The sequence below is a fragment of the Periplaneta americana genome, chromosome 10, assembly GCF_040183065.1.
Source record: "Periplaneta americana isolate PAMFEO1 chromosome 10, P.americana_PAMFEO1_priV1, whole genome shotgun sequence".
In the NCBI taxonomy this organism is placed as follows: domain Eukaryota; kingdom Metazoa; phylum Arthropoda; class Insecta; order Blattodea; family Blattidae; genus Periplaneta; species Periplaneta americana.
The window spans coordinates 66,404,324-66,425,662 of record NC_091126.1 but is presented as its reverse complement, the minus strand read 5'-3'; the positions used below and the strand labels follow the sequence as shown (position 1 = coordinate 66,425,662).

The window sequence follows — 21,339 nt, the reverse complement described above, 5'->3', positions numbered from 1 at the left end:
GATCATACATCAGTATTATTTTCTTTGCTTACTTTTACTGTACTTTACAAAGTATACTCGTATTAAAACACATATTCTGTGAGGGGGGATAGAAGTTATCCCTGGCAGGGATGTTAACATGAATTTATGAGAGGGGGATAGCTTTCCAACAGGGGGAGAAATCTCCCCCATCCCCCCGTTAATTCGCACCCTGGTCATGAAGTGTACACACTTTCTTTTTGATGTTTACATACCTATTTCACAATTATTAAATTATTTTGTCTTGTTTGTGTTCAACGGTTTTGCACTCCAAAAATGCATTATTAGAAGTATAACTGTCAATGTTAAGGTTTAAAAACATGTAAGGGATTGTTGTAATATAAAATTGTAAAACCATGAGTGCGTTTTTTACTCAAAATTATTTTAAAGCCTTTTAAAAAATAATTTGATAATTTAAAATTGTATTTTAAACTTATCTAATGTGACAGACTACACCTGATACAAAAATTAATTCGTATTCCTCTGCCAATTTCCATTCTCATTTTTCTATACAAATATATATCATGCTTGGTCTCATAAAGGATAAAGTGATCTTGTCCCCTGTTGAACACAAAACGAGGAAATGTACAGCTCAATTCAGCGTTAATGGTCCCTGTCCTTGGTTGTTTGGCTAGTGAGTGAGCTGTGTGTTGCGTCATAAGAAAGAAATTTAATCACAAACGTGCATAGGAGAGGAAGGAGAAAGAGGAAGAATGAAAATAATATCTATGCTCGAAGTTGAGGGATACTCGTGTCAAGAAAATGTAAGCCATCATGACACTGTTTAGTCAAGAGACATAGTAGTTAGTAATAGGACGTGTGGAAGAATATTGTGTTTTAAGACGGAGTGTACCGCGACATGATAAGAAGGAACTGTTACGTGTTATGATTGTGCGGCCTGACCTGTGTGACCCAGCCTGCCAGTAGTGATGAGTAATTTGCTCTTAGTCTTACAATTTACAATTTTTATTTACAATTTACATTTGAATTTACATTTGGATAGATACCCGAAATGAGCATATGCTCGTGCTCGGGTACAGTCCAGTAGTCTACATAAATTTTACAGGTTTCAAATAGAAACTGTCTACTTATTTTTTACGGGGGCCAAAATCCCTGAATCAAGCTGTAAATTTATATATATAATGGGCCAAAGGGCCCAATACTTTAAGCTTAAGCCATCATTAATCATCATTATCATCATCACAACTATCACCATCACCACCACCACTAGTACCACTACCACCCCCAACTTTAATCACTTCTATGAGTTTGTGTTCTGTTTATTAACTGATACGAAATTCATGCACAGTGGAAACATGGGAACTGATGGTCATCCGACAATGCGTCATGAAGACAATGGACACACAGTGTGGAGTGTTTCGCTACCAAGACTACACAATGACGGGCTGCATTCTCACCTGTGACTACGATGGATGCAATCTGGCGAGTCACATGGACAGCTTCTTATCACTTGTTGGAACTGCTGTTATCTGGTTGTTGTTTCATTATTACACGCACACAGAGTACTAGGAAATTTTTTTCAAAGGCGGATATTCGAGATTTTTCTCTCTTTATTTTACAAGACACTTGTGTTGCATTATATGAGCTAAAGTTTTTTAAAAATGATTTAGTACGGTTAACATGTGTCAAACTGAAATGCTTTGCCAGGTAAAATCAAGTGTAGAACTGAAACTTGATCAAATAAGCAATGTACATACGAAATGCTGTATTAATTTTTAATGGCATTCAACAGAATGTTTTCTGGTTATTAGAAGGCACATTTTCTCCTATAAATTACATACAGTGACTCCATTTTGGTTAAGGACTGTTATTTGATTTTTCATCTACAAGTCAGGCTAGCTCAAAAATACAGTATATGCCTACCATATATTTTCAAGACAATCTTACTGCATATTATTACAGTTCGTGTATAAACGAAATACACATTATAAAAAATATATCTGCAAGCCCCAGAATCTATGTGCAATTGAAGGACTTAGGGCAATGTATGATAGCTTTACTGAAAAAAATTAGAGCGTTCAAACAATTACAGTTGTTTAGTCAACTATCCGAAGACAGATCTGGACCCTACAAGTGATACCAACAAGGCATCATACATGAGGCAACTAGGCCAGGAGATAATGAGGTAGAGTGGCCAGTTCCTTTCCCCCCCCCTTCTATTGCATACATCGCTGACTAGCTACATATTACACTAATCAGGCTTCAGATGTATAAAAACAATTGAGGGGGTCAGAAGCAAAGGGGTGTAAATGCACTTAAGTTACTGTTGAGAAAATGGGGTTGAAAGTATTTGAGCTCTCATGAATTTCGTAAAATCTTTTATTTAATTTTAATGTGCCACTAAAATTTTAGCTGCTTTAGCTTACCCTGGATGCACTTAACTCACGTTCTTAGAAATATATCCTTTTGCCACTAAAATTTTAAATGTTTTAGCTTATCCTGGATACACTTAACTCATTATTAGAAATATATCCTTTTTCCACTAAAATTTTAGATACTTTAGCTTATCCTGGATACACTTAATTCATTATTAGAAATATATCTCTTTGACACTAATATTTTAGATGCTTTAGCTTACCCTGGATGCACTTACCTCATGTTATTAGAAATGACACTTGCACTCTTTTGCTTCTAACTCAATTGTTTTTCCTCTGACACATATCGTCAAGTGAGATGTATTGCCTGATAATAGATGTACATATCAGCCAGAACCTCAATCAGAGGTGACAATTATAGTACAACCTTCATAATACGCTCGTAAAGGGACTGTGGCCTTAAAGCTTTGTAAGTGGGACAGCGCTATAGGTGGGAAATGATTTATGAAATGGGAAAAACAGTTTTCTTGTACATCTGGTGCAGTTACTCTCAGTACAGTCACAGCAACATATTTCTTCACCATGCTTTTAAAACATTACATGTTCTGCAATTTATACGTAATTATTTACTGTACTCATTTCTGATCGAAAAAGTGCTACAAACAACATTACAAGAGGGGTAAAATTATGCATGATTATATCACAGTCTACTATATACAGTCACGAAGCTTGAGTTTTGAGGGTGCTAGAAATAGACTGTGACAGTAATATTTTGCATTGCCTGTAATGAGGCGATATTAGCGATCCTAGTGGTGAGCAACTACCTAATGTTTGCATATTTACTACGTATTGAGCTTCGCGACTGTATATACTAGACTGTGATTATATATGAAATGTCCAGGGACCATATAAAAAGAGCATATTGAACAGGACATCATTATAAGCGGGAGCATATTAACAAAGTTTTACTGTATATGATTAAAATTTTTCTTTTGTCAGTTTTAACCTACAACTTCAAAAAATGCTATGTTTTCCTTTATGTAGGCTAACACAAAAATTCAGGACATTTTGACGCAACAAGTCTACATATGTCTTTTCATAACTCTCATAGGATATAATTAGTGACAATAATTGGGGATATTGCATTAGCAGTATAACAGAATCATATTAAACTTAATTTTGTACAGTTACACACTGTTTACATTTACATTAATGTTTTGTGTACCTGCCATACTTATCAGATTGGAATTTTCTTTTTAAATAGAACATCTTTATTCATGAGGTAATCATGAAATGCAACACGTCATGAGTTTAAAATTATATTGCATAAGTGTCGCAGATCTTTTTGGCACTTGTGAGGAAAGAGAAAGTTAGCAAGGGAGCCTTTATGGCGGAGGTCTTGTGCAGGGTTGGGTCAAGGATAGATTCTGGAGTAGAAAAGGGAGGAGCTATGACACTAAAAGAAAAGTATGCTCGGTTGCTTAGAAGAAATCGACCTTTAGGCAAGATGCCGCTGATACTTTTTGAACTAAAATATAGTAGGCCTACTAAAAGGGGATGAACAAGAGAGATCGTTCTCAATGTACACAATTTTATGAGAAAATAAGCAGAGTAGTCAAAAATAATATACAGAGAGTAGCAGAGACAAACAAGGTGTGTCTAACAAAGGTAAAGAAGATTTTTCCGGAACAAAAATAACATGGAGCTGAAGTAACCTCAATGAGTGCATCACAGAAGAAACGGTCGATGACAAAAGACAGCTACTAATACCGATGAATTTGATAATTACGTGATATGATGAACGATTCATGAATTTCATCTTCTGCACAAAATTTATTCTACAATTTTGATGTTATTACACATTCTACACGAAATCACCCATCACTGACTTGGGGGGGGGGGGCACTAGTTTAAAGAGTGTTTTTAAGATAGTTAGAGTTCAAGTGTAAGAAAATGGAGAAAAATAGAAGTGTACTGATCGAGAGGCAAAGAATATCATCTCTACCAGTTATAAAGTTTGGAGAGAATCGATCATCTATGGAGAAGATAACTATATACACAGAAGTCACAATGATAAAAGGATAGGAAGGAGATGATGATAATAACAAATTACAATGAAAGCAGTAGTGATAGTGTAGAGGGAAAAATTTCTAACAATAACAATAAACGCACAGTCTGTAACATTTTATTAGATTTGATGTTGGTGACTTATTGGCATTATAGGTCTATTTACACGAGTTCTGAGTGTACTTCTGGTGTCACGGCGATTGGCAGGCAGGTATCAATTGGGGGCTACAGCTAGTTGGGAGACAACATACAAGTTGGATAGTGACCCGCTTCTTTGCTTAATATTTAAAATTCCAGGGGCCAAAAAGATCTGCTATACTTATAACATTAAAATTTATTTTACAGAATGTATTTTAAGCCTATTCCTTTCATCAGTCTATTGGCTATTCATTAAGGAAAAATTCTTTCTACACTGAAGTTATGACCAGGTAAACAAAAACTGAGCCAGTTTCAGTAATTCTGAATGTTGCTCAGAATTCTTACAAGTTTTAAAAAAATGAACCCACTTATTAGAGGCTAAACAGGAGCTGAAGCTGTCATTTTGTTCCAACTCTTAGAAGACAGTGCTTAATAAGTGACTGCGTGAATGCCAGACTCAACACTTTACACCACCTTTCCAGCAAATATTTCACTTCTAATTCTGTCACTTTGCAGAGAGTTAATAAAAAATTTATTGAATTTGAACGTTACTTACCAAAAAAAAATTGTATGCACATAGAGGGGGCTCTAATTTTTTTCAGTAATATTAAAACGTCCAGGACATTTGCAAGAAATTAAAAATTCAGGCAGGACGTCTTTCTTGAACCTAAAATTCAGGACAATCTCACTTTTTCAGGACTGTCACAGTGTTCATTAGGACAAGGAAAAATTTCAAACTGAATTATTGGTATGTACCTATTCTTTCAATAACAATGTAACAGATTTAACGGCAATATCGAAGTCATTAATGCAATAGAGCAATTTTTATATGCACCAGTAGGCCTACTTAAATACAAAATCTTCAGTGATTTCTAAAATAAAGTGAAACCTCCATTTGGTAAATATGAATCTTGCCATTATGTTGCACTAAGCTAATTCATGGTGAACTAAAATGATGTTGAAACACGTTTCTTGTAAGTTATCTAACTGTCCTTGCTATTACTGCGAATATTTCACTATAAAGGTCTAAGGAGAAAGTATCTGGCATTGCCAACAGTACGATAATTAATTTTCTGCACATACCAAGCTCATCATGCTTGCCCAGCTCCTTCCGATGTGTAATCGGAAAAGAGGGAACATACAAATAATGCTCCGCTATATAGAAAGAATAGTTAGCAAAAAGCGTAAGGGCAAGTGTTTAATTAATAAAGCTTTTAAATTACAAAGAATACTAAGATACATTAAGATAGATAATGAAGTTGTGATGAAATGAGTGAGAATGACCCATAAATATAGTACCAGTACTTGAAGGAAACTTGCCCCACATCAGAAAATGGTTGTTGCAGGTGGTGGAAAAAGAATAAACATGACATTTATGGAAGGGAGCTTATAATGGAGTAAATAAATCATACAGTGCTCTGCCAACTGAGCTACCCGGGAACTCCACCCGACACCGTCTCAACTTTTCCCTTTATATCCACACAACTCGCGTGGGCTGACGAAACGCCAGAGACCCACATCGAGTGCACACAATCTCCCTTGAAATTATTCAAATCTGCTTTACAGGGAGCTTTACCTGAAAGAATAGATTTGCATAATATATACGTCACTTTGTACATTACCAGAAAACCACAATTCCAAGTCACACAGAGATTGTGTGCACTCGATGTAGGTCTCTGGCGTTTCGTCAGCCCACGCGAGTTGTGTGGATATAAAGGGAAAAGTTGAGACGGTGTCAGGTGGAGTTCCCGGGTAGCTCAGTTGGCAGAGCACTAGTACGTTCAACCAGAAGTCCCAGGATCGATACCCAGCCCCGGAACAATTTTTCCCTTGAAATTATTCAAATCTGCTTTACAGGGAGCTTTACCTGAAAGAATACATTTGCATAAATCATACAGCATCAAAGTTTGAGAGAGTCTGGTTAAAAAAGAGATTAAGTCCAAAAGAGTATAAACACTAATGCAAGGATCATTCCAAAAAAAAAAATTACAAAGCATCTACCATCACTAAAATTGAAGCTACACTATACCTGTTTTTTTTTTAAAGATGGGACATGACAGTTAAGCGGCCGAGCTCTGAACTACAGTGCTATGTTGCCAATATGGACTACTATGCTGCCAGCTGATGGAAGCTAGCAATTGACGTTAAGATGACTGACATTAAAACATTGACACTTGACACGAATGTAAGAAAATACAAAAATCGACAAAGAATCAAAGGCGAAACATACCAATACTAACATTGTGTGTACAATAAATGTCGCCAAGAGAGCTATTAAGCACTCACCACATGGGAACGGTAAGTTTGGCAACTCAACTGTTGTTACCATAGCAACAGACCTACCACGCTATGTGACATTCAGTTGTTTTTCCAATTGCAACGCTCCTGTCATGTTCCGTCTTTCAAAAAACAGGTATAATGATATTTTTTTTAAGTAATTTAGCTTTGTCAGTTGGCAACTACATGTCAGCTATAGCACTTTGCACCACCGACATGGCAGTAGCAGCCAATTAAGAATGGTAATTTGACTTGAGCAGTATGCCAAAGATTAGGTCCATACAGTTATTCGTTTCTTCCAATGCAGGAATGAGTTTACTATGACAATTCATGATGAGCTAATGAAGTTTATAAAAAAAACATCGAGATGAGTCACCAGAGTAAAACAAGATAATGTTCAAAATTTAGAACCAACAGTGTTACAACAAATGACTAAAGTACAGATCTTGTATTATATCTCTGTTCTGTGTAACGTGACATTTGTGGTAGAGGGAAAGAGAAGGGAGAAGTTCACAATACTTTTTAATGCTTTGATGCCCACGACTACGATAACCCATTTGAAATTTACCGGTCACTCACCGGCAGAGATATAATAAAAGAACTGTAAGTGTAAGATCCACAACACCAGGCATGCCAAAGAACAAAAGAGTATGCTGAAAATGCAGTTTTGGAAAACAGTGAGTTACAATAAGTAAACTGCAATATGCTTTGAGTCTGTCATGTGGAACACTTGTAGAATTACTTGAGTTTCACTAGGTGTGTGCACAATGGAACCTAAATTATCTGAAAATCAGAAGGCACAAAGAATGGCTTGTGTCCTGTCATTCCTGCAACAATAATATTTTTACAGGCCACAAATTTCTTTAACGCTTTGCCACTGACATCGAGGAAGGGATTTACCATTACACCACTGAAATGAAACACACAAGCATGAAGTAAATACATCTGTGGTCCCTGCAAATGAATTAGTTCAAGATCGTTAGATCTCTGGCCAAACTGATTTCTACCATATTTTGAGATCATAAAGCATTGTTGTCGAGTATGTTGGTTATTTTATGATGCTTTATCAACATATTAGGTTATTTAGCATCTGAATGAGTTGAAGGTGATAATGCCAGTCTGGGGTCCAGGACCGAAAGTTACCCAGCATTTGCTCATATTGGGTTGAGGGAAAACCCCGGAACACACCTCAACCAGATACTTGCCCCAATCAGGAATCGAACCTGGGCCACATGGTTTTGCGGCCAAACGCACTAGCTGTTACTCCACAGGTGTGGACAGTGTTGTTGATTTTATCCAATATGAGCAATAGTGACTGCAACTTCTTATGGTGGATCACTACAAGATTTAAGAGCTGTCGTTAAACCAAAACACTACAGATTGCTGACAAGGTGTTTTGATTCTCTGCGATATTTTTCTGCCACACATTACAGATGGAACTCGAGAACCTTTGCAGTGGTTCTGGTCTGAATCTAATGCCAATTGACTATTATTTTTTTCCTACACTCAAGAATCATCTTGGTGGCAACAGATTTGAAAATAACGATAATGTAAAGACGGTTATAAAGTAGTTTAGATCAGGTGTGTGAAACTCATTTGGGCTGCACACGACCTACTGTCCATTTTTTATTTTAGTAGGTTATTTTACGACGCTTTATCAACATCTTAGGTTATTTAGCGTCTGAATGAGATGAAGGTGATAATGCCAGTGAAATGAGTCCAGGGCCCAACACCGAAAGTTACCCAGCATTTGCTCATATTGGGTTGAGGGAAAACCACGGAAAAACCTCAACCAGGTAACTTGTCCCGACCAGGAATTGAACCCGGGCCACCTGGTTTCGCGGCCAGACGAGCTAACCGTTACTCCACAGGTGTGGACCCTACTGTCCATTCCCAGTAAGTCTAGCCATGGTAGTGGAGTCTGACTTCTCAGCAAGGACAGGGGAAAGAAGGATGTTCAGGTAGTAGCTTGTCTAGTGAGTAACCCCTGCCTTCGTGTTGAATACTTGTCGCCGTTCCTTCCTGGACAAAGTTACCAGGCACTAACAGTACAGGCCTTGTCATTACTGTTCATAAAAATATTTATTGCCGAGTTGTTGGTTGTTGCTGATTCAAACTTACAGCTGAAAATGCATTAACAACAATTATTCTAATGGGAATAAAAGTCTAATAAAACAACAGAATGAATTATAAAAACCAAGTTTATTGCATACAGTACAAAATATTTCAGTATACAACAGAATAATACTTTAAGTGGATTTGGAAGTTATCACATGCAGAATAATGCTAAAGATAGCCTATCTTCAAGCAGTCCTAAATATAATACTATTTATCAGAGCTCTTTCATTTTTTAGTGACATGTGTACACACATTAAGCTTTAAAATGAAAAAGAATGGTTACTCTAGAGCACCGTTTCTCAAACTATGGTCCGCAGACCACCTGTGGTCCTCGAGGTCTGCCCTTGTGGTCCTTCAAAAAAGACTGAAGAAAAAATAAAATTCAAACGAATTGCTCATCACTCTATAGCTGAAAATCTCAGAGTTTGGAAATGACACATGGCAATCTCCTTTCACTTTTTCTGTCAGTACTGACATTTTATGAAAAGTATTACTCTATCCGTCTACTGACTTCCCACTCTACTCTCAACAACAAAAGAGGGATTTAAAGCACTATGAATGTGGCGTTTCTCGCCAACTTTCCCTGCACATCTGGCGCCACCCCTGTAACCCAGCCAGAGACCACCCAAATTCATAACACAGGACCGAATCTTTCCATGTATTATGACTTTCTTAATAGTTTTGCCAACACCCAGTCTGCACATTGAAATGGTCACGTACTGTATGTCATGCACTAATAATACAACTCTGAGGTCACAATTTGAAACTTATTTTCCGAGTAAATATGACGAATTTTCATGGCTTCGTGATCACTTTCATTGCGATATTGAAACTAACAAACTGTCGTTGAGTGAAAGTGAAACAGTTAATTGAACTCTCAAATAAGACCGGTCTTAAAATGAAATTCCAAGTGGAAGGTATGGTTAATTTCTGGACTGCAACACAAGTGAAAAGAGAATACAGTGAACTGTACAATGGTGCTTTAGAGATCACAATTCAGTTTGCTTTTATGTATCTGTGTGAGAAAGGGTTTTCATCACTAACTCTAATAAAAATAAAGTAGGCTACCGAAATCGACTTGATGTATGTGACAATCTCCGACTTTAGTTTACCAGCATACGTCCAAATATAGAACAACTGTGCAAGAATCGGAAATTTGTTTTTGAAGGGAACAAGAGTAAGGTGGTCCGCGGAACTGTTCTGACTTTTACCCTTAAAATTATTTTTAAATTTAAACAATTACTACATGTCTGTGATTAGGTACACTCTGTTCACTTATTATAGCACACATTGAATTGAAATTTTAGCCACTTACTACTAATAGGTACTAAAACACGCCCTACTAAAATTATTATCTGCAATATTATGGGCTTATACCAATCTTGATCGTCAAAATTCCCCCCCCCCTTTTTTTAAGCTGAAGATTGGTATAAACACCATGCCCATAACATTGCAGATATGTTAATAATTTTGGTACAGTGTGCTTTAGAATCTATTAGCAGTAAGTGGCTAAAATTTCAAATCAATGTATGCTATAATAAGTGAATAGAGTGCACTTAATCACAGGCATGTAGTGAATTTATAAAAAAATAATGTTTAAATTCAAAAATTATTTTAAGGGTAAAGATTTACTCCAGAGGAACCATTCTTTTTTCATTTTAAAGCTTAATGTGCATACACACATCATTAAAAAATGAAAGAGCTCCGATAAATAGTATTATATTTATGACTACTTGAAAATAGGCTTTTTTTACCATTATTCTGCATGCAATAACTTCCAACTCCCCTTAAATGAACATTTATAAAAATACAGTATTTCAATAGAAACATTGCTGAATAGTAGGTAGTATTTTATGATTTTTTTTGTGACACTTGACAGTTGAAAACGCATTAAAACAATTTCAATGGAAACAAGTCTGATAAAACAACACAATGAATTGGATACTTTAAAGTAGAAAGGTGCAAAGTGCCAAAATCATAGAAAACGAAATTATTACGCAGATAAGTGCAATGTGCCTAGGAGGATGATGTATGAAAGAGACTACATCCAGTTGTGTTTCATAAGCGAGCTATTTAGATGTCACGTTGCCAGGACCATGCAGTTTCAGATGGTAAGCACCCTCTTGAGCTGCATCATAGAAGGGCAGAGTGTGCACAAAATATTATGAAGACTGACACCAGTCTTTCACAGTTGCCTGATAGTAATGCTTGTTCCCTTGCAATGGATCTTCAACAGGTCATGTTTGTGCCCACACTTACACACAACGAAATGTTTTACAAGTGTCAGCTTTTGCATTATAACTTTGGAGTTTGTGTATGTGATACAATGCAGTCTTATATGTGTATGGGGGATGAAGGCATGGCGAGTGGAGGTGCCAATGAGATTGTCTCGTGTCTGCTAAAACTGAGCAATATGGACATAACAAACAAGAAGTATCTGATAATCTGGAGCGACAACTGTGCAGCTCAAAACAAAACCATGTTATGGCTTTCATGTGTCTCTTTTTAGTTGCCACTGGTTTATTTGAGCACATAAAACATCGTTTCCTTCTCAGTGGCCACAGTTTCTTATAATGCGATTCTGATTTCGTTTTGATTGAAAGTGACAAAAGCTTCATTCCTAGTGACCTGTTTGAAATCGTACAAAACTTTCAAGTTGTAAAACCATTTCAAACATTTTCAGTGCTAGAGTTAGATTTCCTTAATATCCAAGATGTTGCTGATCAACTAATTTCCATCAAAAACTTGAATATTTCTAAGGCATGTTGCATTCAGTATGATGTTAGTAAAGCAGGCAGTGTTTCTGTAAAACAGTCCTATGATAATGAAGCAGCGCATACCATTAAAATGCTTAAAAAGGGAAAACAAAAAAAAAAAAGATGAAAGATGTGCAGTCAGTGTTGTTTCAAGTTAAGGTACAAGGGAAATTACTGAAGAAAAGAAGAGGGATCTACTAGCAATGATTCCCTATCTTCCAAATGAGGAGCATAGGCAGTTCTACAGGCAGATCTGTGAGTAAAAATTGCTCCAGAATAGGAAAAAATAGGTATTGGACTTTGCACCATTCTACTGCAACTGTACCCATCACTTAACCCTTTTCACAATTTGTGTTATATAATTAAATCTGGAGAAATAATGTCTTTAAATACCACTATTATTAATGAGTAAACACTGTACTACTGCTGTTTTCTATCGGTAAAAAAAACATGACACAAATATGTGTACAATTATTCTTATAGCTACATTTGTTTATCTTATCTCCAATGTTTCATTTTGGCACTTTGCACCCTTCTACTTTAAAGTATCCAATTATGAAAATCAAGTTTGCGAGAAAAAAAACATAATTTAACATACTCTTTGACAACACTTATAGGTGAATTGCAAATAATACACACAATTTTATCTTCTATCTCAATGCTAAAGTAACTGAGCTCCCATCTTTCTTGGAATATTTTCCCTTGTCATCAATCCTTCTTTTCCTGGATGGTTTGGAAAGGGACTTCACGCCAGAATCACGTGAATATAAGCCACAACTCAAAATTGTTTACCTAATGAATGTATTACATACAAACTAGGAAATAAATATTAGTTTTATCTTTCATTTAACATGTAACCAACTCAAGCAGTATGAAAGCCGTAGTAGAAATTTCTCTTAGTATGCAAAACGATGGCTTAAATAAGGCAATTGAAGATACTGCGGCATTATCTAGCATCAGTAAAACTGATGAGATGGTGTTTTCGCAAGATGAAACCAGCAATTTGCCATGAGATAACCTGGCATTCACCTTACTGTTAAAGAAAACTTAAAAAAATTAATAAATAAAACTAAGTGATCGACAAAGTGTGATTCAAACCCATGCTCAAGCGCAGCCTCAGATATGTTTTTCTTGTTAAAACTGTATATGAATATTGCACAAATATTATAAACTTACTTCTGAAATGTCCTTCGTAGGTAAAGTTCAAATTTTTAATTCCATATAAATTTTTAAACACGACTAGGAAAATTATCTTATTTTCTAATTTCTGTTTACCACCTGTAACTACATTCTCTCAATTTTTTATTTCAAAATTCTTCAAGTAATAAGAAAACAGAAAACGAAACTATTCTTATGAAGGTTACTATAGAATGACAACTTTTGATTAGTTATTAGAGATGTATTTTTTTAGTGGGTTATTTTACGATGCTGTATCAACATCTCAGGTTATTTAGCATCTGAATGAAATGAAGGTGATAATGCCAGTGAAATAAATCCGGGGTCCAGCACTGATAATTACCCAGCATTTGCTCATATTGGGTTGAGGGAAAACCCCGGAAAGAACCTCAACCAGGTAACTTGCCCGACTAGGATTCGAACCCGGGACACCTGGTTTTGCAGTCAGACGCGCTAACCTTTACTCCACAGGTGTGGACATTAAGAGATGTAAATACTGATACATTTGACAGTTGTTTGCAAGTTCAAATGGAGGTTGTGTAATCAGAGATCCTGTATTAATATTACCTTGGATTGTGGGGATGCAAAAAAGGAAAATAAAATGTTAACAATTATTTTCATTCCTTCCATCAGCAATCAAACCTTGGAGGATCTATACTCTATAAGTACCAACATGTATCGTTGAGCTAGACCTGTCAAGTGGAAAGGCATTTCTATCTAGAGTTTCACGCATTTTAATCATGGATTTACGAAACTTTTTCAAATTTCATATCACTGAACGAGCTAAAAGAATAGCTACTGGTACCCTGAATTTCCACCATGTAAATATCAGTGCAAGATATGATCAATATTCCAAACTATCTTCAGGTGACTCATGTTTACATATTCACGTATTTACATAATATTTTATCTTTTTATACTTTAATGTTAATAAAAAAATAAAGCCAGAAAAAATATTCATGCCAACCTAACCCATACAAACGTAACTGAAGCAAAAATAAAAAAAATCTCAGTTTCAAAACTTCTAGTTTCCATTTTACCTTTTAAGTTTCATTCATATATCTGGGTGCTGAAGGGAAGAAAATTTGGAGTCTCACATTTTTGTGATTACAAATTTTAATCATATGGCTTTAAATATGAAGAAAACCATTTACTGCCAGATGTACTCAAAGACCTCGTAACAAAACCACACTAATGTCATGATGGTGAAATATATCAGGAAAATTAAAATTAAACAAAAAATACATTAACGTAATATAGTTTTACGTAAACTAGTATGACAGTGTTCTGATTCTGAAAGGTAGTGGAAGTTAATGTATATTCATGTGCAGTGATTAATTTTCCATTCTGTGTGGTTTGGCACTAGTTTTTTTTTTACTTGGTTATTTAAGGACACTGTACCAACTACTAGGTTATTTAGCATCTATGGGATTGGTGTTAGCAAGATGAGACCGAGGATTTGCCATAGATTACATGACATTCGCCTTAGGATTGGGGAAAACCTCGGGGAGAAAACCCAACCAGGTAATCACCCAAAGCGGGAATCGAACTCACGCCCGTGTGCAACTCTGGATCAGCATGCAAGCGCCTCAGCTGACTGAGCTATGCCAGTGACCACTAGTTGCTATGGACGACTTTCCATCTACCCTTGCTCTGTGAGGGTAGAGGAACGAAAAGACAACTGAGAATTCTTTAGTCTTGTATATACTTGCAACTGCTTTATCAGTACCGGTATGTATGAAATTTAGATAGTTAGTGCCATATAATGTATATGAGAATTTTAATTTCAGAGAGAGGAATTTTTTCTGACTAATCTATTCCTGAAGCAAATTGCCAGTACACTTTTCCCACTGCTTCCAGTAAGTACATGAATGATATTCTCCTTCCTCTTAATCATATGCAGTTTTTTACACTGCCAACGTTATCAGAGATAGAATGAATGTATATATTTATAAATGAAATATGACAACTAAAACCACAGGGACACGAAAAAGTGCGTACCCTTTGTGCCAGAGTGATCATGAACTGTAAAAAAGTATGCTTTATTTAAAGTCCCTTAAACCAAAAAACTATTCAGAGACAAATAGAAGAAGATATGAATACATAAAGCAACAATGGATTGAGAGAGGTAAGAGAAACGGAAGTTTTGGGAGAAATTGTCACACAACAGCTTTCTCTGAAAAATTTCTCAGAGGTTTATCCAAGAATCGAACTCCAATTCTCTATTGAAGAAACATGAATATATTGGAATACAGTATAATTTCGATTATCCATCATAATGAAGGGGAGGGAAGGAACAGTTAATCAAAAAAGACGATAATCCATTCTATTTGTTCTTATCTTATTTTCATGTTCTTTAAAAAAGTTTGTCATTATTTTCCGAACTTAACATCCAGTAATTGTTCTGATCTCCATTCTAACTTTCCGTAGTCAATGTACGGGAATAAAGTGTCATCTTTTTGCTTCAAGAACCTTATGAAGGTTTCCACTGATTCAAGTGCAGTTTGTAATGGAGTATGTGATTCAGGCACCATCGGATAATCTGATGATTGGTTAATCGAGGTTCTACTGTATAATTGAATTCCAGTTGTCAAACTGAACTTCTTATTTCTCCACTGCATTAATTACAAAGCATTCCAGATTAAAATAGTTCTAATCCTCACATGGTTTAGGAGGAAGAAGTTATCACCATTGTTTCAATATTGTTTTACAATTTCTCATGAGCAGCATATAGTTTAACATAATATTGTTTATGAATTTGTTGCAAGATTAAAAAAAAAATATCAAATTATTACAAAGACATACATCACTGTAGTTCAAATGGTTAAACTTCTTCACATGAGATTCTACATTCTTAAAAAACTGTGACATAGGAATGCAGAATCGAGGTGGTTTTATATTGCACATCTCCAACCTTCTGCATTTATAATAAATTTATCATTCTCAATGTACAAGGCGGTACCTCATTTAGTATATGGACTGTGTCATAATGAAAGAAAAATAACTCAAAATTTCAAGTAAACTTCTGAAAAAAAAAAAAGCAGATGCTTCTTGCTTCTCCAGATTATGAAAGTATTCAGAGATTGTGTTTCTTCTTTTCTCAGAGTTTCGTTTAAATATAAGGTATTGAAAAGGATGCAGAATCGAATAGCACGAATATTTCTTCATGGCCAACAGCTATGTTGACAATAGGCCATGAATAAAAAATCGCACTATCTATACTGACGATCATACTAAAATATTTTGTTTTTTTTTTTTTGTTTTTTTTTTTTTTTTTTTTTTTTTTTTTTTTGGATATTATATCAAATGTTTGGTATATTTCTTCTTCTTTTGTTTCTTAAATTTGTTATTATTCATTCCTTGAGTGTTTTTTTTTTAATCATATATGAGGGGCTCACAACCAGGATGGACCAAGTCCACCAGTGATCAGTTTGTGGATTAATACAATCTCGGATGAAGAAAACTTAGATTTATTCATTGCCATAACAAAGTCCATAACTCATTTGTTACTCCACAGAGGGCAGCATTTCGTATGGAAGGTGAAGGTTGCTAAGCGTGAGCCAGGAACTTTAAGACTCAATATCTCAGAACTATTCCAGGACTTGGTCCATTCTGGTTGTGAACCCCTCATATAATGTTTATATAACTTTATAATGTACGACTGAATTAATTTTAAATGAAATACCGGTATTTGTAGTTATGTTACGGATAAATATTTATGTCTAAACTCATTTTGAACACGTGGAAATACTAGTTCACTTATGTCTAAGTATGCATTACGAGTATTTGGGGGGGGGAGGGAGATCTAAAGTGAAGAATTAAGTAATATAACTTTGAGAATACCATGTATCATATGAATTCAGATTGGGAAACATTGATGTATTAAAACCATGGTTGAAGCAAGGTTTCCTAAATAATTATGAAATAAATATGGTAATTTTTCCACCACCACACATTCATCGTCATTTATGAGCCTAAAATATTATCATTACAATGAAACGGACCAAAAGTAACTATTATAAACTTTATTTGTTGAATTGTACACATGTAACATACTAAATAAAGCATTTCAGTCGAGAACTGTTAGGTCACAGTTACCCAAAATATTTTCTGATATCAATTACCGGGTACCACATATTTTAAGGAACATTTTAAAGGCTACTATATGGAAATTGTATTTATCAGATTTAAGAAATTAGTTGCTACATCAGACACTATCCACGAAACAAAAATTAAAAAAGGAATGTTTCTTTGTGATCCAGTTCTGTTCAATTGGACTGGATGAACTTTCAGAGCTAACAAAAGTTTATCCAACTCTGTAAAGTAATGAATTAAAACAAACTGTTTAAATGTATGTTTTTTTTAACACAGATAATACTGTATTTTAAACTATTAAATATAATTGAATCACACTTCCTACACGTTAAAGTAATGAATACAACTTCCAGCTCTCATTAAAGTCATCATATGTAGTTTGCTGTGTGGCCAAGTAATGAACAATATCGGAAGTAAGTCACTCCTATAGGTTTGTTGTCATCAGTTTGTGGTTAAATGACAGACCTGCCAACTTTCATGCATAAAGTGTCAGTCACCCGCAATTAGCTCATGACTTCTGCTCTCCTGGATTGACATGATAATCTCCAGGATTTTGAGATGATTGCAGGACTTTCACGTTTAATGTTTTATTTTGGTCCCATTGCTATTATTATCATTAGAAATTATATTCCTACTAAATTCCCATCCTCTGCATTTCATCTCTCATAGGTTGGCATATCTGCTCTAAGATTGTCCAGAATGTTGTTAAGATGTTTAGTTCAGTATTTCGCTGATACAGATTTTATTTTGTTTGCTTCACTCGGCCTACGGCCCCATCTCACAAACATCCCTACTACCAAAGTTAAATGTCATTTTTAACACTTGTATCATAATTACCTATTACTATTCACATTCTCACATTGAAATTGTACTAAACATACTCATTGGAGTTATGTATACTTGTACTGTTAAAATTACCATTGGCATACTTGAACATTATGTTAAGGTTCTTCTTCCTTCAATTTAATATAGGCCTAATTGTACATCTTGTTCCCAAACAAGTTCAGTCCAAAATTGCTAAAAATCTGATGCTTGGCTTTTAGATTATTCTATTAAACAAGAGAAGAATATATGGTCCCCTATTTATAATTTGCCCATGCTATTGTAAGAAAGGAATACTCAGCAGAAAGCAAGAAAACAGATTCCATAAGCAAAAACCACTCGATGACAGAGTATTTTTTTATTGGGTTATTTTACGATGCTGTATCAACATCTAGGTTATTTAGCGTCTGAATGAAATGAAGGTGATAATGCTGGTGAAATGAGTCCGGGGTCCAGCACCGAAAATTACCCAGCATTTGCTCGTATTGGGTTGAAGGAAAACCCCGGAAAAAACCTCAACCAGGTAACTTGTCCTGACTGGGATTCGAACCCTGGTTTCGCGGCCAGATGCGCTGACCATTACTCCACAGGTGTGGACATGACAGAGTATGAATAACAGACAATTCATTCAATAAATTCACTCCTACCTTTACATGAGAGTCTGAAAATGCCCTCCATCACAGTCCAGACACAATTAGAACCTCTCGAGTAACCTCTGGGACAGACATTCTTTGACGTTCAGGCAATGTAATATTAGCTATTATAGCCCAAATGTCGTCTTTTAATTTTTACATTGTGTGCGGATTGTTTTCATACACTTTCCCCTCCAATTTTCCTCACAGACAATTATCTTATCACTAGGGAACGGATTTCTAGGTGCTAAAAAGGGAAGATTTAGGACTTAATGAGGTCAAATTTAGGGCTTTTAAGAGTTTATATATAATTAACAATTACTGCAATGGTTTTAATTTTAGTAAATATTTCATTTTAGGTGGAATTTATGTACAAAGAACTGATGCTGACAATGACTACTACTGAAGTGCAGACTCAAATTCTATCGGCGAAAAAACCGATTGCTGACTGATCAGTTTCATTTCACATAATGGGGATGCATTAACGCGGAAAATAATTTGTAAGTTCTCGTTTAACGTGAACAACCTACCACCTATTTTATGCTAGAATGGACTTTTCAAACAAACTTCGGTTCCAGGAAATTAAGTAAAATTTTCTTTCCTTTCCTTCTAAAACCAATATGGAATGAACTTGTCAGACCAGTGTTTGTAAGAGATTTATTTTTTTTTAATTCGAAATAGATAGCATTCTTGTAGAATTTTTTGGACATTTTTGCATTTTTAGTACTGGTATTTTTATTTTATATACATGCATAACACTAAAAAGGTGCTTTTTAGGCACAAACAGTTTTTAGGTATTTATAGGACTTTATGGTTCATTTCAGTGTTTTAGGTCCTATAGAATTTTAATAGGGGATCCTGTGTATATGAAACATAGAGATATCTGAATAGCATACGTCTAGGATGTAGCAAACAAAATAGGTACAGAACTAGAAATTCGTTCCCCAGTTATCACAGAATGTATCTCTTGATGCATTCAATGAAATTTCATCTACACTTTTTATAGCTTTTATGCTTCACACAACAGTTGTAAATAAATACACGTTTTTCTAAATTGTAGTGAACAATCCTGTACATTATGATTTTGCAAAACTACGTGACGGTGTCGTGTATAGTTCCTTACGTAGCTCAGTCGGTAGAGCATTCGCACACTAAGCGAAGGGTCCCGGGATCGATACCCAGCCCCAAAACAATTTTTCCTTGAAATTATTCAAACCTGCTTTACAGGGAGCTACTACCTGAAAGCCAGATTTGTATAATATCTCTCCTACTTCCAACAGAACCTAACAGCAGACAAAGCTGTTAAGGCGACTTTTAAATAGGAAATTCTATATATTTCGAAAACAAGTTCTCTGTGCCAGAAACGAGATCACTTCATTACATATCTTCGTGAATACAAATTCAGTCCACCGTCTGATCCGTGATGAAACATTGTTAGTCCTAAGCATATACAGTCAATTTCGGTTATAGTGAACCTCTGCGGACCATCATATTTCGTTCACTATATCCGAGATTCACTAAAACCGAAGTGTGTGTTTTTATACTATTGACATTGCTATACATACAATATTAATGTCCACTTGGGACAGACCACGTTCAATATCAGTAATAATGTTCACTTTATCTTCCAACTGAAACACTTTATGCTTCAACATTCAGATGTTCACAGTTCGAAACTTGAATCTAATCTGACCATGTAGGTAGTAGGGACTGACCTATTTCACACCTCATCCCACTAGAACTATGCCTACTGTGTATTCGGCCTGAGTATTTCCTCGGGTTCACTTTTACAAAAATGCGGGAGGGAGGGTTGAGGACCATTATACTGTAATCATTCTTGTATTTACCCTTTGGTCATCAGCTCATCACTCTACTCTCTTTTACAAAAGAAAATACTTTCTCTTCCTATTCTTCGAATAACCTCTTTTAAAGAAGTCAGAACTAATCCTTCCTTTCTCCCTCACTGCGTACACTATTCTCTTTAACATGTTTCAAGCTGTCCAGGAAGCTGAACAAATCCTTTGTCTTTCAATACACATAACGAATAGAAGGTTAGAGATTTTGTTCTGAACATATTCTTGGAAGTTTATAGGAGGAAGGGTTTCCTAAATTACCATTTTGGCCATTTTAAAATTACATTTTCTTGGGGAAGTTCTAGTTTTATGTTCACTATAAACGGAAATATTAATGTACTTTATAATGTATGCAGGTCGGGACTAACGATTTAGGTTTATTATAACCGAGTTCACTATATCCAGAGTTGACTGTACTTACTATCAATTCAATCACGTCTATTCTCACTGACATGGGAGAGATACGAGATACTAATAGTGTGTTTGATCTAATTTATGTAAAGATTAAATTTTTGGTCCTAAAGAATTATCTGTGATGGATACCACTTGTTATCAATAGAGAAAAATTTGCTCTGGCGCCGAGGATCGAACCTGGGACCTCCAGTTCTACGCACTAAGTCTCTAACCATCGCACCGGATCGAATCTTTCTCCATCACAAATAATTCTATAGGACCAAAAAATTAATCTTTACATAAATCATTCGCCTAAAGTGCATATACTTTAGGAGTCCCGGGCGCCAAGTCACTCAATGTGATGACTGTTGACTTAATGTATAAGTCAAAGATGGAGTAAGGACACTAAGGAAAAAGAACCAAAGGAGAAAGATTCGATCCGATGCAGTAGGTTGAACTTTGGTGTAGCTCAGTGGTTAGAGCACCCAGTGTGTAGAACTGCAAGTCCTCGTTTCGATCCTCAGAACTGGAGCAAATTTTTCTCAATTAATAACAAATGATCTAATTTAGTCTACTTGCATTAGAATTTACATTATTTTGCTGAGTTGAAAATTATGAGATTCAGGTAAAGCACATCTGAAAAAAAAAATCTCTTCTT

At 35.5% G+C, this 21,339-nt stretch overlaps 1 protein-coding gene across 3 annotated transcripts in view; it reads left to right on the top strand.

Moving 5' to 3' along the window:
* LOC138707769 (UPAR/Ly6 domain-containing protein bou-like) overlaps nt 1-21,005 on the top strand; it is a 29,771-nt gene extending 8,766 nt beyond the window's left edge. For all 3 annotated transcript variants that reach the window (XM_069837642.1, XM_069837641.1, XM_069837643.1), the window contains exon 4: nt 1,328-21,005. In XM_069837642.1, the coding sequence (XP_069693743.1) occupies nt 1,328-1,548 (221 nt within the window). In that variant the 3' untranslated portion in view covers nt 1,549-21,005. The remainder of the gene's footprint in view (nt 1-1,327) is intronic.
* Nucleotides 21,006-21,339: the final 334 nt, after the last annotated feature.